The 17,353-nt window shown below is 41.3% G+C and overlaps 1 protein-coding gene across 1 annotated transcript in view; it reads right to left on the reverse strand.

Moving 5' to 3' along the window:
* The window catches only part of ZFAND3 (zinc finger, AN1-type domain 3), an 80,703-nt gene that overhangs the window by 34,805 nt on the left and 28,545 nt on the right, over positions 1–17,353 (reverse strand). Inside the window, exons 2-4 of the mRNA XM_010072409.1 lie at positions 11,156–11,269; positions 10,786–10,965; positions 1,568–1,633 (exon numbers count right to left, since the gene is read on the reverse strand). Of these exons, the coding sequence (XP_010070711.1) occupies positions 1,568–1,633; positions 10,786–10,965; positions 11,156–11,269 (360 nt within the window). The remainder of the gene's footprint in view (positions 1–1,567; positions 1,634–10,785; positions 10,966–11,155; positions 11,270–17,353) is intronic.

Here is a 17,353-nt window from a genome sequence, read left to right on the forward strand (position 1 = left end):
ACATCAAATGATTAACATACAAGCATGTAGGGACCAAACATTAGCATAAACCAAAAATAACAGAACTACTGAGCAAAGCTAGCCAACCATTTAATGGATATTTTTCAACACCACTAGTAGCTTCATCTGCTTTAGTCTAAGGAGCTGTTACTGTTGCCATTTGACACTCCAAATAGTGGACTTAGTTGGATTTTTGCTAATCAGAAGCAAATTTAAAATATTCATGTAGTAATATCAGTTTTCAGTGTCTCTAGCATCACAGAAAGCTTTTGAATTACCCTGCAATGAAAACCAGAGTTAAACACTGCAACAGCTAACGTAGATAGAAAACACCATTTAGTAATACCGTGAGCAAAGCAGAGCAGTTTGCAAGAGATACAGTGGCAAACGTTCCATCTTGTTCAGGTGCATCTCCATGGCTGCGTAGAAAAGAGAATTCAGAGTCTTCCTATTCTGGAGAAGTTGGATCCAGTATGTTCCAGTGCCAAACTCAGAGAATTTTTGGGCAAACACCACCCACAGCACTGTCACAGATTAGCATGAGGTGTGCACCAAGTGCAAGGTAACGGAGCTCCTCTTTACCCTTCCTTCGCCGCAGAGCAAACCAACCCGCATCAGCAGACGTTGGCTGCAAGCTAACGCCACACAGACACGGAACCACGACAGGTCAGCAACTGGAAACGCTTCTGGGAAGAACGACTTCAGAGGAAATTTACCTTGAACTCCTGACAGAGTAAGAGCTCTCAACCAAACAGGAATACCCGTCCTCTCTGCACACTGAGTGCAGCTCCATTGGTACATAAATGCAAATACAGGCAAAAAATATTTTGGAAACGCAGATTGGTAGAACATTACCCCTACCTAGACGCCTGCCACGGCCACCCCACGGGAGGTTATGGCTTCCCACAGCGCGGCTGGTGGAAAGGATCATACGAGCTCTCCTTAATTCATGCAAAACCAAAGTCTGAAAAAGGTCTGAGCCAACATGGGCAACTTGGCTGCTACCTCACACGGTTCTTCGTGACAGATGAGCTGCAGAAGCAGCAGCTTCAGCCTGGCAATGACCTAACACGTCACCATTAACACCAGCTCTGAGAGGGATTATCCATCTGTACCCTCCATGCAGAAACAAAGTCATGGAAAGGGCCCAAAGCAGGTAAAATTTAGCCTCAATGCAAACATCAGCTGTCTACACCACATCTTTGATCAGGGAAAGTAAGGTCAATATACTCCAAACAGTCTTCTACTCAATATTTAGCATTTAAAGGGGGGATTTCCAGAACACTATCACAATCGTTAGACTTAAATCAAACTGATTACTCCTGTATGTCTTATCTTCACAAAGACCCACTGAAAACATAGTATATTTATGGAATGATGTTTAACTGGACTCTTGAGATGAACTATCTGCCATACAAATCCTTCTACATATATATTTCTAACAGCTAACAACAATATTTATGGCATTTTCCAGATATAGTTACTACACTTGACTATGACATACACTACAGCCATATAGCTCCATATCATGCAAAATCAAACTCCTTGACCCCCACAAAACACATACCTGAGTCGCAAGATCTTTTGGTTGGTGTGGTTAACGAAGCATGAGCTGTACTTGTGCATGGCCCACCTGGAAACAGAGAAGATCATATGTCTCAAAATACTACCTACATTTAACACTTACAACCACATCAAGATTATACTTAGGAACGGGAAACGCTGAGGAGCGCTTGTCTTTGGAAAGCACACATGGAAGCAGTCTACTAGTCTCAGTATTCCTTTCCCAGTCAAATCCAAATATGTCTTGCGCTGAAAAAAACAGATGAGAAGTTGGGACAAAAAAGCCAAGTTCTGTTATAGTTTAGAAATATTTCAAGAGGCAGTTTTAGGAAAATATACACTGTAATTGCAATTTTTCCAGCATTGCCAAAAGTGCTGTTTATGTCGGAGTGAAGTCAGAGATGTACCTAACAAACCCACACATAACACAAGGGACAAAGTGATCGCTTCCCTGATGCCACCAACTCTGGTGAGATAACAGCTTTGCCTCTTATCCTGTTTTCATTATCTTTTCAAAGCGGGGCACAAGCATATGCTAACAAACTCTCCATGTTTAAGGGGTTTTTTGTTGAACTCTGGACTCTTGCCCACTCATCTGGTATCTGCTTGGTAGTAAATTGCATTCTGGCTTTTTTCTTGACATGCATCATTGCTGAAGAGTTCTCCAGAGAGCTTGTTAAAATAGCAACCAATTGAGTGTACCCGGCGACTTGCAGTAAAAATAAAGAAATAAATAAAAAATAAACCCCATGTACTGAAGCCAAGACAAATCGACAGCAGCATTACCAGTGGTAATAACACATCATAGCTTTGATAATTGGATATTATAAATCGGATGATGCTAGAGAGCCTGAAATAAAGTTAGATCTAGTAGAGGCTGGCTATCAAAATCCCAATAATCAAGTTTGCACTGGACTGCCTGGCAACACAAGAGAGCTTAGTGTGCCAGGATAACCTTTGACATAAGCCTTCACATCCTGAAAAATACTTTTTTCGTTCATTTTTTTCAGTCTTTGCGTATCTGCAAAGCAGCACTGTGGCTCTGGCAGGGGTTTTCTCTTTTCAAATATTTTCAAACCTGGCCTGGTAGTAAACTGTTTCTATTTGCTTCTCTCTGAGATGCTTCCCCTTCAAGCTTTTCTTTCACTTCTTCAGTAAGTATCAGCTCCTGGGTAACTCTGTAAAACTCAGAGTATGGTAACACTCCAAAAAAGAAAAGAAATTAAACTCCTGCAAATGGGAGGGAAAGATGTGAGGAAATTATTTTGGTGCATTTGAGTTGGGAGCAAAGATCTCACGTATCTTATACTTCCAGTTTTCCAGAGGAGGACAGATACACTTCTTGACTTTTCTGTTCTCCCAAAAAGTCCCTCTGGCAACACCCACCAGTTCATACCCGTGAACAGCTCACCTTTAACAGGTGCTCACCAAGGGCAAACAGCCCGGGCTCAGCCTGCGGGCAAACACCGAGGCCACTCGCTCGGCCTGGCCTGAGGTTAAGCAAAGTGAACGGGACACGGGGAACTGCTGAACGCGGCGTTAGAAACGGCTGCACGGCATCGGCAGGAGGCGAAACGGGCGGTGTGGGGTTCACGCGGCGGCACGCCATCGGCAGCAGCAGAAGCGGCTGTCAGGAGTTACACTGCCACGAGGATGCCTGGGTTTTGCAGGTTGGGAAGGAGGGCACTGAACTCCACAGGTCAGCGGAAGGGAGATGCCTTTTTTTTTTTTTCCTTACAACTTAACTTTTTCTAGGCTAGAGTATAAAAAAATGAAAATATCATCTTGATCTATGTTAGTAATACTATTGTAAAAGGCTCAAAAACTGCCTCCTGTAGGGTTTGGTGTGTTTGGGAAGAAAATCAACTCTGCAACAGAACCCTTACCAAGTGTTCTATTGAAACCTTTTGGATATTTGAAAAATTACATGGTGGGCCTGTTAAGCCAGTCTCAACTTTCACAGACCAAGTAGATAGTATTTGATTTCAATATAGAATTTGTATAAACAATATATACAAGAGGAAATGGAATATATCAAAATACATACAACAGAGCATGGAATTTCAGTGAACTGACTTTCGACCAGCAGCTCTTCTTTAAATAATTTCAGTTCCATTCTCCCAGTTTTCACTGAATGGCCATTGACAGGCATCATCACTGTGGACTACCACACAAGACTACTCCTTGCAATTATTGCACTGTAAATATTTACATCAGTTGATACTTTCAGCATCCAACTAAATATAAGATCTTTATTTCTCCTTCCCTAAAGTACAATATATCGGTACGTATTCTGCACTTCCCTGTGTCAGAGGTTTTTTTTTTTAATGTAATCTTCCCTCATTAGCTATCACTTTCATATAGCTTTGATTTCCATTGCACAGCACCAGAGTTTCAGCAAATAATATCCTGGGATTTGCATGAACACACACCCATGCCTAATAACCAGTGAAGGCAGCACGTCCTTTGCAGCACTTCCTCCTGCTCCTGCTTCTGTTCCACCATTAAAAATGCCGTGCATAATCCAACACCACGTAGTATGGGCCTGACTGTGCAATTCTACGTGGAAGTCATTATGTTGAATCGTTTGGTGTACAGAATGGCTCATACGGGCATCTCGGTATCATTTGAAATGGAGGAGGATATCTCCCACGGCTTTGATAGAAATTCCGCATGAAAGCAAAGGGAAGTCAGAAACAGCACAACACCAGTCCTTGCCGACACACAAAGGTATTCAGGATATATATGCACCTTCACTCCCTAAAAATAAGTGTTTCAAGGGAATTTAACTGCGGCACATAAAATACTTCAGTGCACAGCGAAGGGCCACCCATGTCTAGCTTCTAACATACCCCACAGGACTGTAGGCTGCTATTGTTTTCTCAGCACAAACAAGATTAAAATGGAAGAATAAAGGTATCTTTCTCCTCTATATCCAATTAACAGATTAAACAATAGCTTCTGTTCCTGTTTTTTTCAGCGTATGGTTTTTGGCATGTGCAACTCCTCCATTGCCCGGCAATAATGTAATCCCAAGAGAAGACTATTAAAAATGCAAAAATGCTAAAAGCTACCTAAGGAATTAGGAGAATGGGGAGAATCACTGAGTTTGCTAATTCATACCCAGAATTAATAAAGGACAAAACAAGGTCCTGTAACAGGAACATGATCATATATTAAAACAAAAGGTCTTGTTAAGGTAGCTGCTACGTTTTTGGCTTCTGCTATCCCTAGCTGTCTGTAACTTACTCTTAACTGTACTCTAAATATATCAATTTGGAAAAACAGGTTCCAAACCAGTTTCTCTGTTAACTCTCTAAAGGAGTAAAATTTTATGTATTACTTATATTTCTAGATATATGTTAATATTGTTATTATTTACTATTATATTATGATTTCTATATGTTTAAATTGACCTTTAGAAAGCCTTCTGCATCGTTCACCTCCTTCCTCAAAGTCCATAACGATTGCCAAGCAGCACCTGTCCTGCAGGACGCACCCTGAGCCGGGGAAATTCTTGTTTCCCTTCCTGAAGTTTTTGCAAAGTGAAGTGACCCCCCCGAGTCAGAACCTCCTGTGCAGGAAAAAGTGAAATACGAGGGTAAGCCCCTTTTTTTGCTCTTTGAGGAAGCGCTAAGTTAGAACCCAGAATACACGTGTCAGGTGTATTTCAAGAGCACTTGGAAGCACTTATTGAGCAGAGGAAGAGATGCAGAATGGAGTGAAACAAGCTTGTAGGAGAGTACAAAGCCCAAGTTACACCAAACCCCTGAAACAATTACAGATAACACACAAACTGCAAGCCAGGCAACAACCAAACATGAAAAACAAGTGAAGGAGCCTGAAGCTCAGTAACGCTTGATCAGAGCGACAGAAGCACGTCCAGCGCTGCTCTGAGCTGGCGGCACTGCGATGGTTCCTCCCCAGAAAGCACACCAACGCCCTGCGGGCTGCAGGCTGGAGGAGGGCGGTGAGAAAGCCCCGAGCTTCCTCGGGCGGCGCTGCCGCAGCCGAGGACAGGGAGAATTTCACGGCTGTTGGCAATACAGGAAAGAACCCACCTTTGGAAACTCATCCAGACCTGTAATCTAGTTGTGTGTTTCCTGAATCGGTACAGACATAACCTGATTAATCTGCACAACTGAGGTTGAAAACAGTCATTGACTACAAGCACCAATACAGAAACAAACAGGAACACAAATCCCTAAATCCACTCTGCACAGACAGAATACCGGGGAAAAAAACCCCAAACACAACAACTGCACAGCACTGAAGAACGGCATGTTTGCTGCAGAATGGGTAAATTCAAGTTCTGTCATTACTGAGCAGATAAGAGGATTATATCACACACAAACACACGCTCAACATTGGAGTTGTACAAATCCGCCACTATCTGCTTTTGTGGAATTTTCTCTCCAGGAAGGTTTTGGAGAAGGAAGCAATACTGGACTGCCGTGCTGCTGCTGAACGGCCGGTAAATCCAGCAACTGTAACGAAGCAAACGGAGCCAGGACTCAGGTTCCCCTTTTTTCCTGCTATTGCCTCACCCTGTTACCTGCTCCTCCTCAGGTTCCTCATTGCTAAAGCAGACACGATACTTTCCTACTTTATAGGTATAAGCTGAAGTGTAAAAATATGGTTTTGAAACTGACAGCTAAATTCTATTTTTATAAATAATTTTTATGTAACCTTGATAGCTGTGCAGTTCTAATCCACACTTTTTTTTTTTTCTTTTTTTTTTTGGTGTGTGGCTGTGTTTCTGCTTCATGTTCCATGGGGTCCTTTCACTTTAATAAACGGGATCCTGGGATGCTCTGTCTACTCTGCCGTGTGAAGCGATCATAAATGAGAGGGAACAATTAACACCGGTCCTATTCTGCTTGTCTCCCTTATGTTTCAAAATTATCACGCCACAGACATGGAAAGAGGTGTTCATTTCACAAACCTACGTGCCAGATCTTTGCTTAAGACGTTATTAGAGCCAGCAATGTTCTTCAAATTAAAGTGAGACTGGAGGGATTAGACTGAAACTTACAGAAAGATCCTCAAGCCATGAAATGACAAGGAAGGCAACACTTCTAGTAGACACCGTTTCGTTCAAATTTCTAACTGCCTACCTGTATGTTCTGTCCTGGCACCTAATATTAGTGGCGTTTTTCAAAAGACAATTCAAATAGCCCAGAACTCAATCGGGTTTTACAGTTAAAAGCATTCTTGCTAATTCCCAGAGAATAAAGTGTTTGCATCAATACTAAGAAAAGATGTATTTTGCAACAAATATTCAAGGAAAAGACAGGTTTGATGATAATTTAAATAAAAAAATGAATTACATTAATTTTAACATTAAAAACAGAACCAAAAGGCTATTTATACATAGCAGCTAATGAAAACAAGGCTAAAAAAAAAATCCCTTAAGACATAAAACACTTTTTACTATTATGTAGCTTAATAAAAGAAAAAGCCTGAGAAAATAACTAGTTCTTATTCTGTGGCACAGAAATCCAAAGATGACCGTGATATCAAACAACACCCAGGGGCATATTACGTATTAGAGGTGTGTCTGATAGAAGACACAAAACTGAGTACAAGAAGAAAGAACACATGCCAGTCTTGGGAGCTGATAAGGAAAATGAGAGTTATTCCTCACCACCATCATCTAGCTGCAGCTTCCTCGGGTATGTTTGGGGACAAGTTTAATATTAAATCATGTGGGTTAAATACAATAGTTCTGTAGCTCAGCATAATTCTAACAGTTACTGCATTCTTTTGTATCAGAGAAAAATTTACAAATTGATGTCAGAATAAATCAGGTTAGCAACAAAGCAAACTATTTTCTACAACCATCTGTGACAAGCAAGACAAAAGCAGGCAGCTAGCTTGGTCTGTTCATACATTTAATCCTTCAGAGAAGCTGGTATGCACAGAACTCTCAATCAAGAGCTGAGCTAGAAAACAAAGTTCCCGACAGCCAGAATTAGGAAAAAAAGACGGGATGTTCCAAACTAACTCCTACGGCAATGAGGGACTGAATTCTCAAACCAGGGCACTTCTTCAGCCATTTTGCACAAGGGTATGTTGAAAATACAAATAAGATTTTCTTTTTTTTTTTTTATTATTGCAAAGACAGAAAAAATATCATTACTTTTCTAGTACTATAGTCTGTGTGGCTTTTTACAGTCATGCTCCAACAAGCCATGAAACTCAGGGTCTAAAACACCCAATAGGTGCGGCAGAAAAAACAATCTCCCACCTTTCTGCCAGAGATCTTTACAGAAACCTGACACATCTCTGCCTCAGACGTAGTACACTTTATGTATGTACAGTAACTTCACCAAAATAACTTCACATTTGGGGGTATGTCCGTGCTCGCAGCCCATGCAAATACTTAATAAAATAAATGAAGCTTTAAAGCATTCTTCAAACTTGTCCTGCCAATTCCAGTGTTTGAGATAAACTAAAGCTGTTTTAAACACTCAGCTTGACATTCAACGGTTCCAATTCTGAAGGGTATACAACAAGTAGCCAAAAATTACAGTCCTGGAAATTCGTATCTAGGCTTCTAATATTCAGCACACACAGAGGTAAGGGGCGGTCCGTGATCACCACCTTCTTTCTGGGCTGACATCTCCAGTGTATTTTTTGCCATTTACAGCAATATCTCCCATCTTTGTGTATCTTATAAAGTCTTCAATGGAGGAATGTTGAGCATTTAACCACTCCAGAAACATCACATATTCCTTTTGTCCTTTTTCAATTGTGGCTCTTGCTCAGTCAAGGAGGCCAGGAAGAGTTAAGCACACAATTAGAAATAAAAACATGTCCACTGAAGCTAAGAACTACCGAAATACCAAACCTGATCCAGCTGCCAGAGCCCGAGTTGTTCACACTGACATTTCTCTGGTCACATAACAACACGGGGAGTTTAAACCGACACAGCACCGGCTTTAGCTCTACTCACACGGTGACAAAAATAATGTGACATCCCCAAAGAAACCATGAAGGCCTGAAACTAAGCAAAATTATTCAATATGCAGTGTGACCTTTTCTTTACCAAAATACACAGAAGCCTCCTCAATAAGCTAATTTTTTTAAAGAGTTCTGGCAACTGAGGGTAGGGAGAGAGAAGCAAGGGCTACTGTCAAATCCCTTTTTTCCTGTCTGTTAAAAATAAACAAAACCTTGCCCACCCCATAAAAAAAGGAAATCTTCGATAGAGATGGAAGGTCACTACAGCCTGGTTGTGTACGTATGACACACAGGAATATAAATGCAAATCTCACCGAAAATCAAAACAGTAACAAAAACTTGCAGAAATACTTTAATAACATCAAACTGAACTCATGCAGAATTCAGTCCGTGGAACTTTTCTCCCAAATCATTCACTGTGTGCTAAAAAAGGAAATGGTTTCTTAAAAAAAAAGTACAAAAACCCCCTTGCCTTCTCTGACATGAATCCTACCACGAGATTTCTATGGTTCTCTCCCGTGGTTATAGCGTGAACGGAATTTGTTCATTGCCTAAATGACTTGCTGCAATTCTGCCCGATGTGTTCACCCTACAGACTCAACCACTCTGGCAAACGCATCGATGTGAGACTCTTCTCAAAAGCTTGCAAGGGAAGAGAGGGGAGTGGAATGCCCCATGAGAACCCTTCCCAAGTGCTCCAATCTTTCCACACTCCGATAGGGATTGCCATAATGAACTCACACCCTGATTTCTGATGAGTTACCACGACTCTGTTCAGACCAGCACAGAGCTGTACATCATCCCCCGGCACTGCAAACAGCAGTTTTTGAAGAACACAGCTGTAACGAGAGCAGTGCATGCTTTATGGAACTTGCTGCAAAATAAATAAATGTTACACAGAAAAAGACACCCTCAAATTAAAATCAAAAAGACATTTAAAGTTTGGGCATTCTTCATTACGAGAAAGAATCCTCCATGCTGAGGCCATTATCCATCAGAAAAGCTCCATCTGTGTATAATTATTTCTGATAAATTAACCACCTCATTAAAGAGGTAGTGGGGATGTGAGAGAAGACAGAGAGCTCAAGCTGTAAATAAATTTCTCCACTATATTGCACTTAAAATCACCCCAGCAGGAAGTCAGAAATAATTTTTTTTTTTTTTTAGGTAATACTTTCAAATGCTCTGCAGGCTGCCCAATACCCATCTCCTTCAATAATTATTTAAACATTTTAGTTTAGTTATTCTAATAAACTACCACAATCCCAAAATTACACTTTGTGATTTGTCTACAGCCAATCTGAAGAAGTAAAAATAATAGACATGCAAAGCCTTCATACCTGGAAACAGAATAAATACTTCAGCAAGTCAGCAAAACCATCCCATGCAAACAGGTAATGCAACCGAAACCAAGTGCAGCATCTCACAGATTTTCTAGTCCCAATGCTTTGCCAGCATTGCTGTTTCCAGCAGCTGCCTCAATGTTCAAGAACCAGAGCAGCTCCAGCAGATTCCCTACTAGAAACGAGCATGTTTTTCTCGCAATGTGTACGTCTATTGAACAGCCAAGAGGCACAAGCAAACTCAGCTCGAGGGATTCTCTCCATAAAGCATCTTCCAGAAGAAAGCTACAGCGGGAGGAAAATGAAACTACAAATTATACAGTTGAGCTTAAGTAGCAGAATGCAGATTTTAAAACGCCATCTATTAGACACAGAATACACAGAGAGGTTTAGAATAACTTAAAATATGACTTCACCTGCGTTTGATAATGTTTAACATTGTGACTTACCTTCAGGGAGAATTTCTGCCTTACAGAATTCAATCAAGAAGAAAGATGGGCCATGGAACAAGGCTAGACCAACACGCACTACAGCCAGTGCTGTGTGCACTTGCAATTATTAAAAACAAAAGGTTTCAAAGTAAAAAGACATTGGTGTTTATCCTAGAATAGACCTCTTAATTTACCAGCAACGCGCTAAAATGTTTCTCAAAATGAGAGTGCCTCCAAACTGTAATTAAACTGCATACAGCAGTTCAAACAGCTGTGCAGTCAGTTAGAAACACCTGCGACCCCTTTTCACTTCTTCTTTGGTTAAAGCTATGAATGTCTGGTTCGTGAGTAACTTCTGACCTTTCCCTTTGCCCCAAAAGACAGGCCATTGACTTCCAAAGGGAGACAGTAAGACACAAGCCTGAGAAGAACAGCAAAATACGGGTGCCTCTTTTGGTGTCGCTTAGGACCTGCGCACTTACATTCCTCTTTGCTCGGTGAAGGTACATTCAGTTCTGTCAAAAGTTGCTGGTTGGAGCTGGCAGCCTGCGTGGTTAGAGAGGTATTGCTGTTGTCACTGTTCGTGTCTCCAGGGAACAAATCTGTCTGGCTGTTGCTTGTGCTGGGAGTAGAGTCATCGTCTGGCTGTTTCTTCTGGAAATCTATCAAAAGGAAGATTTCATACATCATCCCACTCGCTCAATCTAATCATCCCATGTTAAGCACAAAAACCGAGCAACAAAAATAACCTCAAACCACTGCCAGAGGTGTCGTCATTCTGATCATTTGTATCTCATACAACACAAAGAGTGTCAAGTTTTTATTTCAGATTTAAAGTATCTTAAAAGTTACTTGTGTAGTTCTGAAATTGTTTTTCTTCAACAACAAAGTTCTTGTTCCCACAGCTGTTCAAGAGCATCCAGAGCTTGCCGCTGTGTGTATCGGCATACAGCACATAGCAGCATTCTAAAAATCATTCACACAAAGCACATACAAAAGCAGAAAGGAGCAAACATCGACGAGGGAAGAACTAAGGCGTGTAATTGTTACACGTCTCAACATTTCTCCCTGCTGTTTTATTAAATCATGTGTGTGCAGGAGGTTTGGGTTTTTTCCTCCTCCTTCTTTCCTTCATTTACTCCAACATCAGTCTTAAAAGTTGCTCATCGATCTATGACACAGAGTTAGATATGGGAAGCAAATAACGAAAAATGATTTGGTTTCAAAGTTTTCCTTCTGTTTTCTTTTTGGTCAGCGAGTGCCAAGCCACACCAAGTCTCCAAACTGTCCCCAGAGTCCGAACTCCACATCTTTGAGAGGTGCCATCCTCAGGCTTACCTTGCTCCAAACCAGATCTAGCTTTGAGGGGAAATGCTCTTTTCCTCGTTAAGTGCAAATCCTCCCTCGAGGGCTTCTTCCCAAACCCCCAGTCCTGCTACCTGACTGACGACAGCATTGGTGGCAGTGCTGCCAGCTCCACCGCTGGATTTCAGCCCAGCTCTGGCCCCGGCTGCCCCAGGGCACAGCCCTCCCAGCCCCGCGGGTTTGGTTTGCTTAACGCCTCCTTGCTGCCCAGCGCAAAGGCTCCTCTTCCTTGGAAAGGGACAGCCAGAGTGGAATGCCTCTTGGTATTCCTCAACGCATCTTTCTAAAAAATGGCACACAAAGGCAGAATGTATTCATTATGCAAACACACACATAAATCAGGGAGAGTTGCTCATTATTACGCCGTGGCAGAGGGGAACAGAGAGCAGCCCATAAATATTTGCAGATGATGACGTGGTCGAAACACAGGTCGCCAGCGTGACTCACTGGGATTGGGAAGCGCTACAAACAGTCCCTAAATGCTGATTTAGGATTTAAGTATTTGCCAGAGAAATGAAGCTGTAACTTCTGCTGGGGAAGTCAGCCAGAAGTCCAGCGTGGAGAGGAACAAGCTCAAAGCCGAGGAGGAGGAAGAGGAAGGAGGCGGCAGACAGGAAATCATCCACCTCCACAACACAGCCCTGAAAAACCAGCGGGATGCTCTTTGTCAGGGATGAGTTACTGGACCAAAGATGACGTCTTCCTCAGGCCCCACTATTTATCAGCATTTCACCCAAGCTGGGCTCCTGGCTATTGTGAGTTTGTGCAATCCAGAAAGCTCCAAGCACGTGGGATTCTGCACCAGCCACAAGCAGGCAGCTGCAGCAACTACACCTGGGGACACCACCCAGAAGATACCCAGCTCCCCACACCTCTGCTGAGCCCACGGTACCGTCACAGCTGGAGATGTTTTGGGAACCACCGGTCTGTAAATAACTAGTACAGAAAATAAACGAAAATCTCACACGTTGCTTGCAAAGATAAGGTGGCTGCAAAGGCTGTAAGTGTTTTACATGAGATTGCATCCAAGGCAGTACACAGAAGAAAAGCTGTGTCGTGTGCATGTATCAGAAGGGGGAACAACTCCATCTTCAAGGAGCAGAGCAAAAACAATGGTTATGCTCAATATTATAAACCCTGAGCAATCTATAAAATGCATTAAAAGCGAAAGCGTAGAATTACAGAACAGCAATAGGTACATGGAATATATTAAAATTCATCAAGTTAAAAATTCTCAGCCAGTATTTTTTTTTTTTTGATAGATACTTGGGCTGCACTAGCTCAGTGCCACCCAGAGAAACATAAAATATTTTTACAAAATGGTCTATATAATGAAAGCCCTTTAATGACGGCATGGTAAGTACTAGCGCTACCTTGTGTCTCTCAGAGCTGCAAGTTCAAGAGCACACAGACCAAGGTGGTTGGTTTGGGGTTTTTCCTGAATAACTACCCACTTTTGCAACCTATTGATAAATTCTCCAACTTAGAGCATAAAAGACTCTCAGAAATGGTCTTTCAGTGACAGCATTTCCCACCAAGCTTGCTGGTGAAGCAGTTCAGAGCCGTCACCCAGCAGCAGAACCCACCCTGGCAGTTAAATGCTCTTTGCCTTTGTGAAACCAGGACCTCAGGTTCGGAACAGCAAATGATTCACTTGTTACCTTTGTAGTGTGGTGTCAACAGCAATACAGGACCTAGTCAGCAACTGGGTTTATATAATACATTTGATTTAAATCAGCAACAGATTTCTGAAATATTGCTTTATGATTTGTGGTCAAACCCAAACAAAAAGACACACGCAATACAGGCAAGATCCTGGCAAGTTTTGAAGCCGAGGATTTATTCTGATTAAAATCAGAATGTAATTCTGTTGACAGAACAATGACCTCTCCTTATAGTCTCAAGGAGGAGAAAACAGAACAAGAGTTGGCGAGACATTAATCATCATTTCCAGAAGTTTCTATTTCACTAGAGCTGCATGCAAAACACTTTCATTAAAATTAATTTTTTCCTTCATTTTTACTGAGACTTTCACTATGCTAGCAAAAAAATCTGTGCCAAAAAGCACAACAATGGACCAAAAACCCACCAAATCCCTTTCCTAGTTAATGAAATGCATCTTTGTAACTTTTCACAGAAACTTCCACTGGTACGGAGGTTTTTTTGGTGGTTGCGATGGTTTTTTTAAAGTGCACGATATCCTGGTGTTAGTTACCAGGTGGAGCCAGAATGAAAATAAATGTGAAAATTACCCAATTCCTGCATGGGGGAATAACAGAAGGAAACACCTATCAATAAAACGCATGAAACACATCCAATAAACTACTACTGCACGGCAGTAAGCAGCAACACTGCCAGTCTTCTAGCCCCAAAATCCTTTTGCTTTGTTCAGTTTAACAGTTGCACTCAGCATCTCAACCAGCTGAGTGGGAGCTGAACATCTCAGGCAGGGCTCTGATGCACTGGATGTTAATAGGAAGAGTGATTTTTTTTAATTTTTTTTACAGCTCCCATAACTTCGCAGTGTGAACTAGCAAACAAAGTTATTTGGAGTGTGTTTGCTTCTTGCAGTGCATTAAATGTGCAATCAGCACATTTTGTATTACCAGAGCATCTCGTTCTTTTACAGAGCATAAATTAATGTGTTAGTGTCGCATCAGACATCTCCTAGTCCATTAATATCCCAACACACACAATAGACTCACACTTTAAACAGAAAACAGTTCCAGGCTAAAAAGAAAACGCAGTTTCCAAGTACTCTATGGGACATAACACAAATATTACGACATGGAAACAAACTACAGTGAAATGTTTACTTTAAGTTATTGCCTTTTTTTATTTTTTTTTTTTTTAAATTCAGGTGCCTGGAAAAAAATATTCCTATATGACCATGGAATAATACTTTAAGTCCTAAATATTTTATTCACCTATTTATTGAGAACTCTTCACTGGACATTTCAGGTTCATAGCTTACTGAAGGCATTTCAAGTCTCATTCATATATAACTCCATTTTGTGTCATAAATTAGTGTGAAATGGATAAAACCTTTCTTTTAAATAGAAATCTGAATGCAATCTAAAGCTTCAATAACAGACTGCAAATAAAGCTCCACATGGGAAGAGAAGATTGTTATTTAAAAAAAGAAAAAAAACCCAAATAGACAGAAGGATGCACTAAGCCACCTGCAGAATAAACAGAGACCCTGCCCTAAGGGGAACGCACCACGGAATTTGCAAAAGCGTTGGTATTAGCAGACAACAACCAAAGTCATCAAATGGAATCAGAGGTAAGGAGTGTACAAAATTATATTTAAAATATATAAACAATATATAGCATTTACACATACATAAAAAGATATTTCTCAATACATCCACAATAAAAATAGTGACAATAGGCGGATGAATTGAAAATTAGACGGTAGACTATGAAATAACTGTTGTAATATATTCTTTTATGAGCTACCAGCAGAGCTCCTCACTGTCACAGTTAAGCACAAAGCACAGGGAGAATTAACAAACCTGACAATGTATTAGAAAGATCATTTTTCTGTACAACTGAACTTCATTCAGAATCGTGAGCACGTGGTCCAGGAAAGCCACTCAGCTCTTGGGGTTTGTATTCATAAATACAACTTCTTCACTTGTTCAGTTTTCCTTCATATTTAAGAAGAGTTCTTTATGCTCAGTTCCCCTTCACGATTGCTGTGCTTTCTGAATGGCAACACATCATTAATAAGAGTTTCAAATCCTACTGTGATGTGCATGTTGTGTATACTGAGCTTTTCATACCCATTTCATTTGCTTTTCAAATAAACAGAAAAAATACTAGAAAAAGGGCAAAATAAACATTAAAAATTTTAAAAAAGATGGATCTGCAAGGGTGGTAAAATGATAGTGAGAACAGCTGCAATTACACGTATTCATCATTCAGGAATTAGGAACAAGTTATATAATAAGACTGCCACATTTGTGAGAGTACTGGGATGTTTAACATGATCAAGGGGGTTTTTGTGGAGTTTCGCTGTTGGGGGTTTTTTGGGGTTTTTTTTTGTTGTTGTTGTTTTGGGATTTTTTGGGGGGGTTTTTTGGTTTGTTTGTTGTGTTTTTTTGTTTTTTGCTTTTTTTTTAGGAAGTCCAATGACATTGTGTTTTGAGGTGTTTTTGTCTTGTGAAATCCTGAATGGATGAAAAGGGAATTTCATTCTCATCTGCAAAAGCATCCTGAGAGAGGCTTTCCCACAGAACAAACACTCCTTGCTCTGCCTGATAATAACAATTTGCTTACCGTAGCTATTGCCGTACTGACCAGGAGCAAGGTCACCGAAGTCCCCTGCAGCATTTTATAAACCTTGGTGGCACGCTGTCTGTTATTACTTAAAGTAGCATGCTTACATCATTTATAGTAAAATTTCATTATTCCATGAAACTCCCCAACATGAAGAAGAATAAATATTATTGCCTGTCATCACTGGATCCAAGGTACCGAAGCTACGAAGAGTCAACTAGTCCAACAATCGACTTGAAATGTCCTGTTACAGAATCCCTCGGGTCAGCATTTAGCATCATACTTTACTTCTTTCCAGAGCACATACAGTAGAAAGTGCTGTATAAAGGTGCTATGACATTGCAAAACTGAAAACCAAGAAGGAGTCAGTTATATAGCACCTGCATCCAAGAGTGGAAATAGGAAATTAAGACAATTTGTTACCCAGCTAATTGAGACTGCACGGATTCTTGAATCTGTATCTGGAGCAGGTCCAGAGAAGGGCAACGGAGCTGGGGAAGGGTCTGGAGCACAGGGCTGACGAGGAGCGGCTGAGGGAGCTGGGGGGGTTCAGTCTGGAGAAGAGGAGGCTGAGAGGAGACCTCATCACTCTCTACAACTGCCTGAAAGGAGGGGGCAGTGAGGGGGGTGCTGGGCTCTGCTCTAAAGGAACAAGGGATGGGACAAGAGGAAACGGCCTCAAGTTGCACCAGGGGAGGTTTAGGCTGGAGATTAGGAAAAATGTCTTCACTCAAAAAGAGTGATGAGGCATTGGAACAGGCTGCCCAGGGCAGTGGTGGAGTCACCATCCCTGGAGGGGGTCAAGAAACATGTAGATGTGGTGCTTGGGGACATGGGTTAGTGGGTTGGGTGGGGTTGGGTTGATGGTTGGACTTGATGATCCTTGAGGTTTTTTCCAACCTTCATGATTCCGTGATTCAAAGAAAACTGGTAATAACCCAACCCAATGGGAAAGCGTGAACTCTAAACAAAGTGTGGAAAACAAAGCGACCACTCCTGACCACGACTGCAGGAAACATTTTATTTTTTGATGATAGGTAGAATGGGAATTCATTAGGAAGAGCATCTACCAAAACAGACTGCTAGTGAAACACTAACCAACTGGGCAGCTTGCCGTGGACTCTTACGTGCTGGGACTGTAAAAGATGGCAATGGTAATAATTTGACCAACTCCAGCAAGAAACAAGAAAAGCAACTCCAGTGCCCAACAGCCAGGAAAAGGAAACTGCTATAAGGCTATGGAATTAGTCCATAAATCGAACTGGCTGCAGCCATTTGAAGGATCCATTCGGCACTTAAGGAGAACAATCATTTAACATGATCTGAGGGTAATACAACAGTGGAGATATAACAGAATTAAATATGGGAAAGTTTAAAGAAAAGTACCCAGGGAAAACATCT

The sequence above is a fragment of the Pterocles gutturalis genome, unplaced genomic scaffold (genome assembly GCF_000699245.1).
Source record: "Pterocles gutturalis isolate BGI_N339 unplaced genomic scaffold, ASM69924v1 scaffold7312, whole genome shotgun sequence".
Taxonomy (NCBI): Eukaryota; Metazoa; Chordata; class Aves; order Pterocliformes; family Pteroclidae; genus Pterocles; species Pterocles gutturalis.